The sequence below is a fragment of the Siniperca chuatsi genome, linkage group LG2 (assembly GCF_020085105.1).
Source record: "Siniperca chuatsi isolate FFG_IHB_CAS linkage group LG2, ASM2008510v1, whole genome shotgun sequence".
In the NCBI taxonomy this organism is placed as follows: Eukaryota; Metazoa; Chordata; class Actinopteri; order Centrarchiformes; family Sinipercidae; genus Siniperca; species Siniperca chuatsi.
This window is the reverse complement of record NC_058043.1, coordinates 2,320,842-2,333,941: the sequence shown is the minus strand read 5'-3', so window position 1 is coordinate 2,333,941 and position 13,100 is coordinate 2,320,842. Positions and strand designations below refer to the sequence as shown.

The following is a 13,100-nucleotide window of genomic DNA, read 5'->3' as shown; positions in this document are numbered from 1 at the left end:
TTGTGATCTGCATGAGTTCATTTACTCTCAGACTGGACCAATCAGAGCAGAGCTCGTATATAGGGGACAAAACATGTCTCTATGGAAAGAGCCAAAACATATTGAATCCAAAGATTTAGTCAAATGTAATACATGAATCACACAAATCCCCCAAAAGGAAACAATTATCATAGAATCAACTACACAGAAAAATAGTACATGGAAAAAAAGAGAAAAGTAATTATATTACTTGTCCAAAAGGGTTTCAATGACAACAACAAGCAGAAAACAAAACAGACCTTAAAGGTCACTTGTCACTGACAACACGGCCAGGACATTTGCTGGAAGATGCTGCCGTGTCCGTTAAAGCAATTTACAACAAAAACCAGCGTTTCTGAGGCTTTATAGTAACAGCTGAACAGGTCTGCTGCCGACGCTCGGCTGTGTCATGTGAGTCAATATTTATACCACAAGATGGCAGCACTCTGATGTAGTTCACTGAGGGTGGATGGCAGTTTCCATACAGGCTGCCTGTATCACATTGTAAAATAGATCAAATATAGCCCACATGTACATCAGAAGACAAGAGTTAGTCAGATGTTGACAGAAGCTTCCATGTAATTGTTTAAAATGACACTTTGAGTCAATCTTTAGTGATAAAATGAATTCATGAGAAATCCATAGTTCACAAAACAGTAATATCAAACTAACAGATGAAGTTTTTTACAATATTTTCCCTTAACATTATTATTAAGTACGATTAGTGATATTTAAGGTGAGTGATGAGAACGATCTGACCTGACCTGGGAAAGTGATCTCAGGTTGCTGATGGCAGAGTGAATGCATCGTGTTGGTTGATTAGAGAGTTGAGGTTGTTCTCGATATTTGAAAAATGACTCTTCAAGCCTGAGATTGGTTTATAATTTGAGAAAACATGATTCACATAAGATTTACTCAAAACAGAACGATCACAGGAGTCAAAATGATGGTTAAAAATTCTATTACATGTTATTTCGTCTAGCATATCATTACCTATATAACATTTTAGTGGTACGTAAATAGTTGGAGCAATGAAAGGACCTTTTACACTGAGAATAGTACTACTGGTCTCGTGAGTCTTGAATTTCTGCAGCAAATCATCCAGGTCCTGCAAATACAGAGCGATGGCAGCTTTGATTGACTGGACGGATGTACTTCTGTCAGTCTGCGAATCCAGTCGAGCCTCATGGATCAACATCTGGAGGTGGAAGGAGGCTCCGTTGACCCAGATTTTGAACCCACGCCTGCTCATCTGTCCGTCATGCAGCAGGGAGTTTCTGAGGACGGTGAGATGGTTGCTCAGCTGTGCTTCAAGTCTCCGGACTTCCACCCATAGTCGTCGGTCATTGTTCAGGAATGTTCGATGGCGCGTCAGATACTCTGACATCGTGTCCCGGACAGCTGAGGCTTTCTCTTCACCAAATACACGTTGGAACATGCTGTATGATTTATCATTTGTTTGAGTGGCGCCGATGAGGCAGATCTCCATGATCATGGAAATCACCAATGCTCCAAGTCCAACAGCATTTGGGATCGAAGTCATCGGAGCCAGTTTACTGCCCAAACTGTTAATGTAGCCTGGCACGTTGTTGACTAGCTCATTATAGTAGCGCTGCAGCACAACGTTAGAGTCGATCCCAGAATATTTCAGCAGAGACTCATCTATGCCTACATCTGGTAAGAGCTGGTTCTGCAAAGCAGCTTCATAAAAGTCAAAAGCAAGACTGTCACTGCTTTCTTGTGAGCATTCAGAGCCCATGTTTTCCACTCGATCTGTGAGGCTCCAAGTATAAATGCACCCCGACCAACAGACTGAACACCGGGCAGTTCAGAATGCACATAAAGTCCAGCCAGCTCCCTCAGAGATACCCAGGATACACACCACGAACCAATCAGGCCTCTGGAAAGTTAGGCCTTTGTTGACCTCTCTCTAAAGTCCCAGTGTGTCAAAGGTCCAGAAATGCCAATTGTGCCCCATGTATGTATATGTATAGCTTTGCAATTCAAAAACAAACCACATAAAAAGGATTGCAGAGTGTTCCTTAATTTGAAGTGTTTTATATACTGAAGTAAAGAAAACCTTCCCAGAATCCACCTCAGAAACAGGCCAAAGCTGAAGACATAAACAGGATACTGGCTAACCTACTTCAGCATTTATAATATATTCAGGATGTGGTAAACAGTTTGTCAGAAACTCAAATCTTTGACTTGTATTTCTGTATTAATAATAAAAATGTTTTCTGTTGAGAAATCATGTAAAGTTAGAGGTGGTTGTACGATGGTTGAATTGTCATTTTAACAACTGTTTTTTTGTGAGAAGGAAATGGTGCAATATGCCAATACAGACTGGACCTTAAAGCAGTGGATTTTAATGTTATTACAATATGTCAAGTTATTACATTTATTATAAAAACGCACCACTAAACTCACAATGTAATAACTTGTTATATTAGAGTGATGTTTCCAGCGACTGAACACCAGGCAATTCAGAATGTATGAAGATAAAAAAAGGAGTCCGCAGCCTCGGACGCAGACAGATAAAACCAGCAAAGTTAAGCGTGTCTGTTGGTCCTTCGCCAGCGTCCAAGGTCCAGAAGTTTAGAGCTGAAAGCAAATATTTACCCAAGACAGAGAGGCAACACCATGTAAAAACCTTATCTGTAACTATTTTTTAATTCATGTCAAAGATTTTCACAGCTCTCATTGGTCCAGCTGTTACTTTGCACATCCTGGTAGTTTTGGCGTCATCACACTTTTTGTATACGGTGGGATACTTCTCAAAGACGAGTAAAAATAAAAGTGGAGAAGAAGCCGAGAGGAGCAAGAGTTTTGACCCACGTTAGCGGTGTGGCTCCAGCGATGGCGGTGTTGGCCTGTCAGTCAGGTGGTCAGTTAAAGAATCGCTGTATTTTAGCGCTTTAATCCAAAGCGCTTTACAAGGTTTTGGTCCTCCCCCACCCCCCCACAGGAGGAGGTGGGGATCGAACCGCCAACCCTGTGGTCGGTCGGTCCGGACCGAAACACCTCAACAACTACAAAAAGGATTGCCATGAAATTTGGTGCAGACATTCACGGATGAATCCTAATGACTCTGATAATCGCTTGACATTTCCTCTAGCGCCGCCACGAGGTTCACATTGTTAATTAAAAGTGGTGGAGTGAAAAGTACAATATTTCCTCTTTAAAAAGTAGTGAAGCAGAAGTTTAAATCAGCATAAAATGGAAATCTTCAAGTATCTCAATATTGTACTTAAGTGCACTTTGAGTACAGGTATAGAGTTACATTCCACTGTTTTTGTTTTTAACTAATGTTATTTCTTTTTCTCTTTGCTTAAGATTCTGAAATTCTTTGTTTCTCTGACCTTTTTAAAAAGAAAATCAAGTCTCAGAGGTAGACTATATAATTAATATATATATATATATATATATATATATATATATATATATATATATATATAGTATATAATATATACTATAGAGGGTGGTGTGTTTTCACTTTGTCATCTCATAAGAACTAACAGAGTTCCAGCACAAAGTCATGTGACAGACAGACGCTACGTTTTACTCCACTGCATTTATTTGACAGCTTTAGTCACTAGTTACTTTACAAATTAAGACTTTTGCAAAAAAACATATGAAAATGTAGAGTACAGCGGAAACGATTAGCTGATTAATCGCTTGGCACACAATTAATCAACTACTATTTTGATCATCGTTTTGTTATTTTTCATGTGAAATCACTTCCTGGCTGCAGCTCCTCAGATGTGCAGATCTGCTGCTTTTCCTCTGAACGACTGTAATAACTGTGATGTTTGTTAATAACGTCGAGCTTTGGACTGTCGGTCGGACACGACGACACGGTGAAGGCGTCGCTTTGGGCTCTGGGTCGTCGTTTCTCACCGTTTTCACAAGTTTTACAAACCGAACGATCAATTAATGAAAATAATCATTAGTTGCAAAATAGTTCAAAATGAGCTCCACCTCAGCCAACATACATTAATGCATGAGTAATAATAATCTAATGATATAATAGTATAACAGTCACAAGGGACATCTTACTGCTTTTAATACTTTAAGTACATTTTCCTGATTATACTTAACATTTTCAACGCAGGACTTTCACAGAGTTATTTTACTGTGTGGTATTGGTACTTTTATTTCAGTAATGGATATGAATACTTGGGCTACTGGAGGCATATTTCCACAGGTGGTTGACCTGGGATCTGTGATAAATATTATACAAAGATGTGACTGCACGAATATGTTCAGTTAAAAAAAAACAATCATTATATCTACATGCTATGAGTGCGACAGTGTGAGCGTGGAACGAACAAAGCAACAGTGAGTCACTGACTGTAAAACACAGATAAAGAGACAGACTGATGAAAACAGCCACAGGACGGGAAAAACGAAACGACGTAAAGAAGAAATACAAGACAAACACAGGCCGAGACAGAGAAAAGGACAACACGGTAAAGCCGACAACAGACGGGTGGACAGAGACCGTTGTTATTCACAGCTCTGGAGAATTAAATGTTGTGACACTCTATTGTCATGTGAGTCATGCGTCTCCTATGCATTATACCAGCCGAGAGACATAAACACACAATTGCCACGAACTGCATGTTTGTGCGCACACGTTTGCTCACGCTGCAGGTGGTGAACACGCCGTGTGGTTTAGCCATCTCTTCATTTCTACCAATTTTAACAAACTATTTGTTGACGTATTTGTGTGAATCTACACAGAAACTGGGAGGCTGCACTTAGCATTTCGCTCAAAGCTCAGCAAGCATGCTAATATGCTAACAATGACAATGCTAAAATGCAAAGCAGGTACAACGTTCACCAACGCAGTTTAGCGTGTTAGCATGCTAACATTTGCTAATTAGCACAAATTACAAAGTGCAGTTGAGGCTCACTGGCTGCAGATTGGTTAAGCAGGTATTTGGTCATAAACCAAAGTGTTTAATTTAAAGATTATTTTCCACCATGCCTGGAGGTCACAGTCCCACGACACCAACAGCACTAAGCCATCGGCCAAATTCACGCTGTCCATTCCTTGGCTCCCACTTCGATCCACGAAAATGACAAACCTGTGGAAAGGCAAAACCGTGCTGACAAACGTGCTTGACTTTTTGTTTGTCGACTTGTGTATCTTGTCTTCGCAATACAGGAAAATCTAAAATCAAGTTCTTAAGTGAGGTGGAGAATGTTTTTTTTGGTACACTGTATAAACCAGTGGAAAAGAGCAAGTAGGATAAAACCAGTGCATGACATGTACATGATGGATTCTTTTTGTGTTCAAATATGGGTAAGAACGATTTAATGTGTGCGTTTAGCGGTTCTTTTCACAAATTCACTACACAGATGTTATTCTGTTTTCTTCCCCCACGCTGTTTGTTTTGAACCTGTTGTGCCACTAAAGCCTCAGACAGACACGGCTTGGATTTGATCCCTTGCAATAAGTTCCAACACATTCCACTGCAACAAAAGGTAAACCGCAGTCTGCCAAGTCGAACTCTGCATGACACTGAGCAATCTTGTATTTCTATTCTTATAAAAAAAAACAACAACTTTAAGACAACTTGAGTTTCAGGCCTTTGGGAGGAGACAGTTTTGTGAGGTAAGCCTCATCTTCACATCTTCAAAAAGGTTTATGTTATAGGTTAGGACACTAGTTTAATTTCTATGTTTAATTTGAGGGAGAACCAAAAACATCACGCAGTGGCACATCTAACATCTTAATAAGGCGACTTTGCGTAACGCTTTTCATATACACTGTAATTTAAAAGTGCTTTACTGTATTTGAAGTAACACAAGATAACAAGAGAATAAACTGACAAACATTAAGAAAAACTAAAAGAAAGAGTGGATTGTTGAACGTCTCATTCCGACACCAGGGGCGTTAATGCGCTGCTGTGTCAGCCTCCACTCTTCTGGTTTCAGTCTTTTCACCAGATGCTGAAGCTGCTGCAGGATTTGCTTCAGACACAAGAGCATTAGAGGGGTCTGACACAGACGCTGGGGGATGAGGTCAGGGCTCTGCGCAGGCCAGTCCAGCTCTTCCCCACCAAACCGGGAAAACATTTTCTGTACGGAGCTGGTTTGTGCACGGGGGACGTCGTCGTGTTAAAAACACAAACTGAAAGCTCCGGTTCTGCCCCAGCTGACACAACGGCGCTAAGCCCTCGGCATGAAGGAGTTTCATCCGAGTAAAGGCTGTTGTGAAATTGGCACGAACGGTGGCAGGGAGACACGCAGAGGCTGAAAACAGGAGGAGAAAGATTGTTAAAGATCAAGAACGGGTTTGAAAAGGAAGAGAAATGTGACTTTTGGCAGCTGTTAGGTTTCTGTAGGACACTGGTTGTGTCTGAAAAAGGTTGATATTTGTCACAAACCTTTAGTCAGAAGAAGAAACATTTCTGGCTGTAATACGTGCGGCAGCTTGTCGTAACCTGCAATGCATCCAGCGGTGAAGCAACTGAACCACATCAAATCCAAGATATTATTGTTCAAGCTTGACTGATAATTAGTATTAACAGTGATTTTACTTTGAGTATCATTGTAATCATTGTCATTATTACTTTTAATGGACAGTTTACCCCAAAATCAAAAATACATCTTCCTCCTCTCAGCTGTTTATCCATCTAGACTGTTTTGGAGACATCGGCCGTAGAGATGTCTGCATTTTTGGAATATAATGGGATCATATGGCGCGTGGCTTGTTGTGAAAGAAAATAGTTCCTACGTGAAACTGCTCACAACAAATCTGTGGATTATCTTGAGTCACACGGAAACAATCTAGATGGATAAACAGCACTACAGGTAAGGGGTGAACTGTCCCTTTAAAGCATGTTTGCTTCAGCAACAGGCATACAAAGAGTTGCAGAATGTCTCCGACCACATCGCCTCTGATGCATAGATACCTATGGTTTCGTGCCTTTGTGTTTTCCAGCACGGGTGTTTAAATCAAATGTTAATAATAATAATGATATAATAAAATAAAACTTTATTTATAGAGAAATGGGAATACAAAGATCAGATCAGACAAATACAGAGAGAGCAGAAACAAACTAATATAAGACTTATATGACAGTAACTCTGGAAAATATTAACTCAAACTGGTGGAGCCTCTACTTTCTTGATGTACTTGCATGATTCTTGCAGTTTTTAGGTGGTTGAATGCACTTATTTTAAGTAGCTGTGGATAAAAGCGGCAGCTAAATAAATGTAATGTAATGTCATATTAACGTCACGTGAACAAGAGGAATGATTACAGCAAGCAAAACCTTCAATGCTCAAATGGGAACCTGTCGACTGATTCGAAGTCAGGTCTCTGAAAACTAGAGGACATTTCAGTGTTAAAACTGGTTCAGTGCAAAAAGAAGTCCACACAAGAGACTTTCATTTGTTTAAATAAATAAACCAAACCCAAAAGAAGCTATACTGTAAAACTTCTGCAACATTATCAATAAAACAATGCATGGAGGCGTCAGATATGTGGCGTGAAGGTGTTTGTTGACAGACAGTGAACTAATCTTTTAAAGCCTGGAGGCCCAGGCTGACCAGGTAAGCTACATTTAGCTAACAGCTTTCCAAAGTCAGCCTGCCGCCTGCAGAACGCAGCATACAGAGCGGGATACACAAAACACATGCAGGCAAATGTAGCATAAAAAAAAATAAAATAAAAAAAAAAATAAGAAGAAGAGGGGATGGAAATGGTCAACACCAACCTCAGACAAATAGATGGGATGCAGTCCTCATCAGAACTACTGTCTTCACTGGCTGTTTCCCATGTGTCATCATCATCTGGGTCTTTACTGTCAATACTGCAAAAAAAATAATAAAAACATAAAAACATAAGTACTCACTCGAGTACACAGCAAATTACACAAAGGCGGGGAACACAGCTTAAGTATAAAACAACGCATTAGAATAATACTTACACTGCGTTTTGAAGATCATTAGCATCTTCAGCCGGGCCGATGGTGGACTCATCATGAACGCTGTTCAGATAGCGTTTTCCCACCAAACCAGCTCTGGTTCTCGACCCGGTTCCGTTCAAGATTCTTGGAACCGTGGCGCTATCTAGTGAACCGCTGTAATCAAGGGTGTGTCGCCAGAGGGCGTTGCACAATGCACAACGATCTTTAAAGTCTGACACGCCCGCTTCCGTTCACAAGGAAAACCTGCATTTATTTTTTGTTGTTGTTGGTTCCAGCTGGGAACCAACTTTTTGGGATCCGAACCATTTCACATTTGGTCGAAATGCTCCGAACAGTTCGAACCACACCGGCCCTTTCTGTGCTTTCTTAACACCACATTTCCTCTATAATACCACAGTTAAAAGTCATCTTTCATCTACGACCTGTTCTTCTATTTCTGTCGTGGAAAGGTTCGATGCCAGGCTCCAGGAAGAAGTGCGCCTTACCTATCTGATGGCGAGTCACAGGACGGTGCCATGGTGGAGAGGGTTTCAACAGGCAGTCCAGGTCTCTTGCTAGAAGTTGACGTGGATGGTCCTCCTTTTTGGTAACTGTTCAATTTGAAATAATAAATAATACATTATAATCGTAGAAAAGGTTTCAGTCGTAGTCATCTGGACGCTGTTTTCAGAATCAAGACGTTTCGGCTCCCATCCGGAAGTCGTTCTTAATTGTGAAAAAATGGACCGGGAACTCAGAAATTTAAGCTACTCTGTGATTACTTAAGCCCCGCCCTCAGGGAGGAAAACAGTAACTCGTTCATCCTAAGGACAAGATGCCCACACAAAAACAGAGCAATGTAGTTTACTCCATTCAATGCAGTGAGGAAAACTGCAAAGAACGGTACGTAGGTGAGACTAAACAGCCACTTCACAAAAGACTTGATCAGCACAGACGACACGCTAGCTCGGGATCGCAGAGCGCCGTGCATTTGCGTCTGAAAGCTACAAACCGCACGTTTGAAGACAGCGAGGTGAAGATTGTAAGTAGAGAGAAGAGTTGGTTTGAAAGAGGAGTCAAAGAAGCCATTTTTGTGAAAAAAGAAAACCCCTCTTTGAACAGAAATGGTGGTCTGAGATTCAACTTGCCAACGGTTTACCACAGTGTATTAACACCGTGGTCAAACCAATCACATGCTAATCAGGTACTTAACAGTGATGAGGGAGGTGCAGCCAGAAAACAATAGGCCTGATTACTGATTACTGGGCCATCTTGGAAACAATTAGGTCAGTTTCAGGTGAAACTAGGCAGGTTAAACAGCAGACACTCAGGTAGACTCCTCCCTGAGGGCGGGGCTTAAGCAACACAGAGTAGCTTAAATTACTGAGTTCTCAGACCATTTTCACAATTGAGAATGACTTCCGGATGGGAGCCGAAACGTCTTGATTCTGAAAACAGCGTCCAGATGACTACGACTGAAACCTTTTCTACGATGGACCACTCCTGGACGAATGAGGGACGACACCGTCTTAATACATTACAAAGGCCATTGACAGCCAGCCTTACGCAAAGGCACGGGATACCAACAGTTCCTAACATGTCAAATCGCAGCGAGCCTGAGCTCGCTATTTCCTCACACACAACGAGTCATTAGACTTTATCAACATTATATAAATAGCTAGCTGTTAACGGCTTTAGTAAGTAACTTTAGCTAATGTTACTTCCAACTACTATCGTTACTGATGCTAGCTAGCTAACGTTAGCTAACTCACTAGACTAACAGCTATCAGTATCATCATCATAATAATAATAATAATAATAATAATAATAATAATAATAATAATAATAATACACACAGGTGTGCTATGATGATTATTATGATTATTCCAATAACTTTAGCCAAACAGGTGCTTACGTCTCCAGCAGAACACACGCGAGATCGGCGTCTTTCCGGAGTCCCAGCTTGTCACGAAGCCCTCTCCATCTTGGAAACACCACGCCAATATTTACCCTCGTTTTGCCTCTCTTCCTGTCCCATAATCTTCTCGGATCGTTCGGTTCACCCGTACGTTTGCGCTTTACGGGGACAGCTTCGGCGACTGACCGCGCAGCAACCGGCAAAGAATAATCGTGCTCCATCACGAGTGAGCAACGTAAACACAACGGAGCGGCTAGTTAGCTAGCTAGCCTTCACCGACGACTTCTTCTTCTTCTTCTTTAACGGCTGTTGGCAACCAGCTTAATGGTGCATTACCGCCACCTTCTGTTCTGGAGTGTGGATCAGTCAGTAAACCATAATCTACAATTTCCCAGGGATTGAGGGGGGAAGGAAAGAAACAAAACAAAACAAAAAAAAAAAAAAACCTACCTTTAGATCCTATAATAAAACCCAGTACCCCTTAAAAAACCCAACAATTCTCTCACCTGTGCTCTATCATTCATACTTAATATTGTTTTTAAAGTGAGTTTCTGCACCCCTTTAGTCTATTCTCCATTATCCCTCCCTCCCTCGGATATTTCCTACAATGTAGAATTACATGTTCCACCGATTCCTCTTCCTGACACTCCTCACACATACCCGTCTGATGTTTCCCCACCATTTTTAATGTTGTATTTAGAGCACAGTGTCCCAGCCTTAGTCTCGTTAGTACCATTTCCTCTTTTCTGTTTCCCCCTCCTTCCTTATTTACTTTAATACTCTTTTGGATATGGTATAAATGTCTCCCTTTCCCCTCACTATCCCACATTTCTTGCCATTTCTGGTTAATTTTTTCCCAGATTATACATTTTACTTCCGCTTTACTGATTCTTATTTGCATTTCCACATTTTCCTTCTTTAATGCCTTCTTTGCGACCTTGTCCACTTTTTCATTCCCCTTCACTCCTGTGTGTGCTGGAACCCATAAAAATGTAACTAGTCCTCCCTGGTGTGTTATTCTTGTAACTGAGTAGAGAATTTCATATAGTACATCCTGTCGACTTGAATGGAACGATACTAGACTAACTAGAGCTGAAGCTGAGTCTGTACATATTATGATTCTGTCAATTTTCGCTTCTTCCACCCAACGTAATGCGACTAAAATTGCAACCATCTCCACTGTACAAACTGCTAAATTTATTAGATGTTCTTCTATTGATTTCAATTCCTCTTGCTGGAACCACCACTCCCATTCCTGTTACCCCTGTTTCAGGGTTCTTAGTGCCATCTGTATATATTTGAGTATAGTTTTTATATACTTTAGTAATATAATCATTAAACACCCCAACCAAATCCGCACTTTTTTCTTTCCCTTTAATCTCTAATAGATACCAATCTAGCTCCGGACCTTCACCGACTTCCTACCTCGCTCTTCTTCTTCTACTGCTTCTTATTCTTCTTCTTCTTCTTCGGGTTTTAATGGCGGTTGGCAAATCAGCTTATAGGTGCATCACCGCCACCTACGGGACTGGAGCGTGGAGCAGTAGATTGGCAGAAAAAACAAACGAAAAACAAAACAAACAACTAAAAAATGATCTCTGTTATTCCTGTTACTCTTAAGTTATTGATTAGAAGATTGCATACTTTCCATGATGTCTTTTCTAGCAGATTCCCCATTGTAATATTGTGTTTTCCATCGTTTAGTACGGACATTAACTCCCTTCCTTCTTCGTCATACCTGTTGCAATCTATCAGCACAGTTTTCGGTTTATTACAGTGCCTGTTCTATGCAGTGTTTTAAACCTCTCAGAATCAGAATCAGAATCAGAAATACTTTATTGATCCCCGTAGGGAAACTCTTTGTTACAGTAGCTCGTCTTTACGTCAGTGCACACAGGAGAAAGTACTAGAAAAAATAAACACTATAAACCAGGTCAGAAATAAATTAAGTATCCTGTCGGTATAAGTATAAGATAAACTAAGTGTCAAGTACCAAGTGGGTTTACTGGTTGGTGAAGAAAGTACAGTCTAAAATACAATGTAACTCCTCTCAGACGGGTAATGACCATCTCTTGCCTTGGGCTTCCGCCCACGTATTCGCCTACATGTTTTACTGTAAAGATGTCTTCCTGTGTCACTTCAGTCCCAGTATTCCTGCCAGGTTTTAATCCTTTATGATAGTTTTAACCTCTGCTTTACTTAACGGTACTTGTATGTAAATGAATTGTAGTTTTAATGATTGTTTAGCCAATATGTCTACCTTCTCGTTTCCTTCCGCCCCTGCATGAGCAGGAACCCAAAGGAAGAAGAAATCCAGTCCCCTATAATGTAACCCGAGCAGCACATTAAAGATTTCATTTGTCCACTTTGCTACCCATTTAGGTTTCTCTCAAACTTATATTGACCCAATACGTCAACATAAGCTTGACCCTCCTAATTCGTAGAGGCATTTCCCCCTTTTCAACTTGCATTGCAGATACTGGTAATGTTTTAAATGCTCCACTACAAATTCGGAGAGCCTGAGCCTGTTCGACATCAAGCTTTTTTGAGATTATGGCTGCCTACATATAAGCTATGCATCCATAATCTGTGATTGCCCTCATAAGAGCCCAATAAATATTTATTAAAGATGTCCTGTTTTCTCCCCAGTCTCGCCCTGACAGACATCGCAGTATACTGGTGATCTTTTTGCGCTTGTTTTTCACTTTGTCAATATGTTGACACCAGGTAAGTTTTCAACAAACAGAACTCCAAGAAATCTAACCACCTTAACCTGTTCGAGTACTTGTACATATCATTTCATGGGTTCTGATTTATTTTTTAATTGGCAATTTAAATCCCCATTTGTTTGTCAATTTTTCCACTTTGTCTATTGCAGCTTGCAAATACTCTAGTTTTCGACCCCTGATCCAGAGCGCCCCATCATCAGCGTAAAGTGATTTTACTATATTTTGCTCAACCTGTTCAAAATTAATGGCATTAATCACTATGTTAAATAACCACTAAGCAGCAGTCTGAAGTTTTAAAATAGGATTTTCAACAGAATAAGAACTTCTATCGTGCCCCCCAGCCCCACTGCTACTCTAATTGATCGGTTAAAAAAATGGGTTGGGATATCTGGTGTAGCACTGAACTGGTTTTCCTCTTATTTATCCAACCGGAAATGTTTTGTATCGCTGATGACAAGGTGTGCTCCTTTGACTTGTGGGGTGCCTCAGGGGTCAATTCTAGGACCCATT

The 13,100-nt window shown here is 40.7% G+C and overlaps 1 protein-coding gene across 3 annotated transcripts; it reads right to left on the bottom strand.

Moving 5' to 3' along the window:
• On the bottom strand, nucleotides 1-11,251 carry LOC122869756. Of its 3 annotated transcripts, XM_044183046.1 has the most exons (6): nucleotides 9,859-11,251; nucleotides 8,450-8,554; nucleotides 7,965-8,117; nucleotides 7,752-7,847; nucleotides 6,417-6,499; nucleotides 1-6,282 (listed from the first exon to the last, which is right to left on the bottom strand). In XM_044183046.1, exons 1-6 carry the CDS (start codon nucleotides 10,080-10,082, stop codon nucleotides 6,053-6,055), a joined length of 891 nt encoding a protein of 296 aa, XP_044038981.1. In that variant the 5' UTR covers nucleotides 10,083-11,251; the 3' UTR covers nucleotides 1-6,052. The 3 variants fall into 3 exon arrangements, with proteins under 3 accessions (XP_044038981.1, XP_044038990.1, XP_044038999.1); XM_044183055.1 differs by lacking the exon at nucleotides 6,417-6,499 and having other exon boundaries at nucleotides 9,859-11,236; XM_044183064.1 differs by lacking the exons at nucleotides 6,417-6,499; nucleotides 7,965-8,117 and having other exon boundaries at nucleotides 9,859-11,196.
• Between the last annotated feature and the right edge of the window lie 1,849 nt (nucleotides 11,252-13,100).

Bases quoted from the DNA above. Each gene is read 5' to 3' on its own strand.
- LOC122869756 (XM_044183046.1), bottom strand. From the start codon at position 10,082: ATGGAGCACGATTATTCTTTGCCGGTTGCTGCGCGGTCAGTCGCCGAA. The intron at 8,555-9,858 runs GTAAGCACCTGT...CAAATTGAACAG, and splicing joins GCGTGTGTTCTGCTGGAGAC to TTACCAAAAAGGAGGACCAT. The intron at 6,500-7,751 runs GTTGGTGTTGAC...GATGTGGTTCAG, and splicing joins ATCCCATCTATTTGTCTGAG to TTGCTTCACCGCTGGATGCA.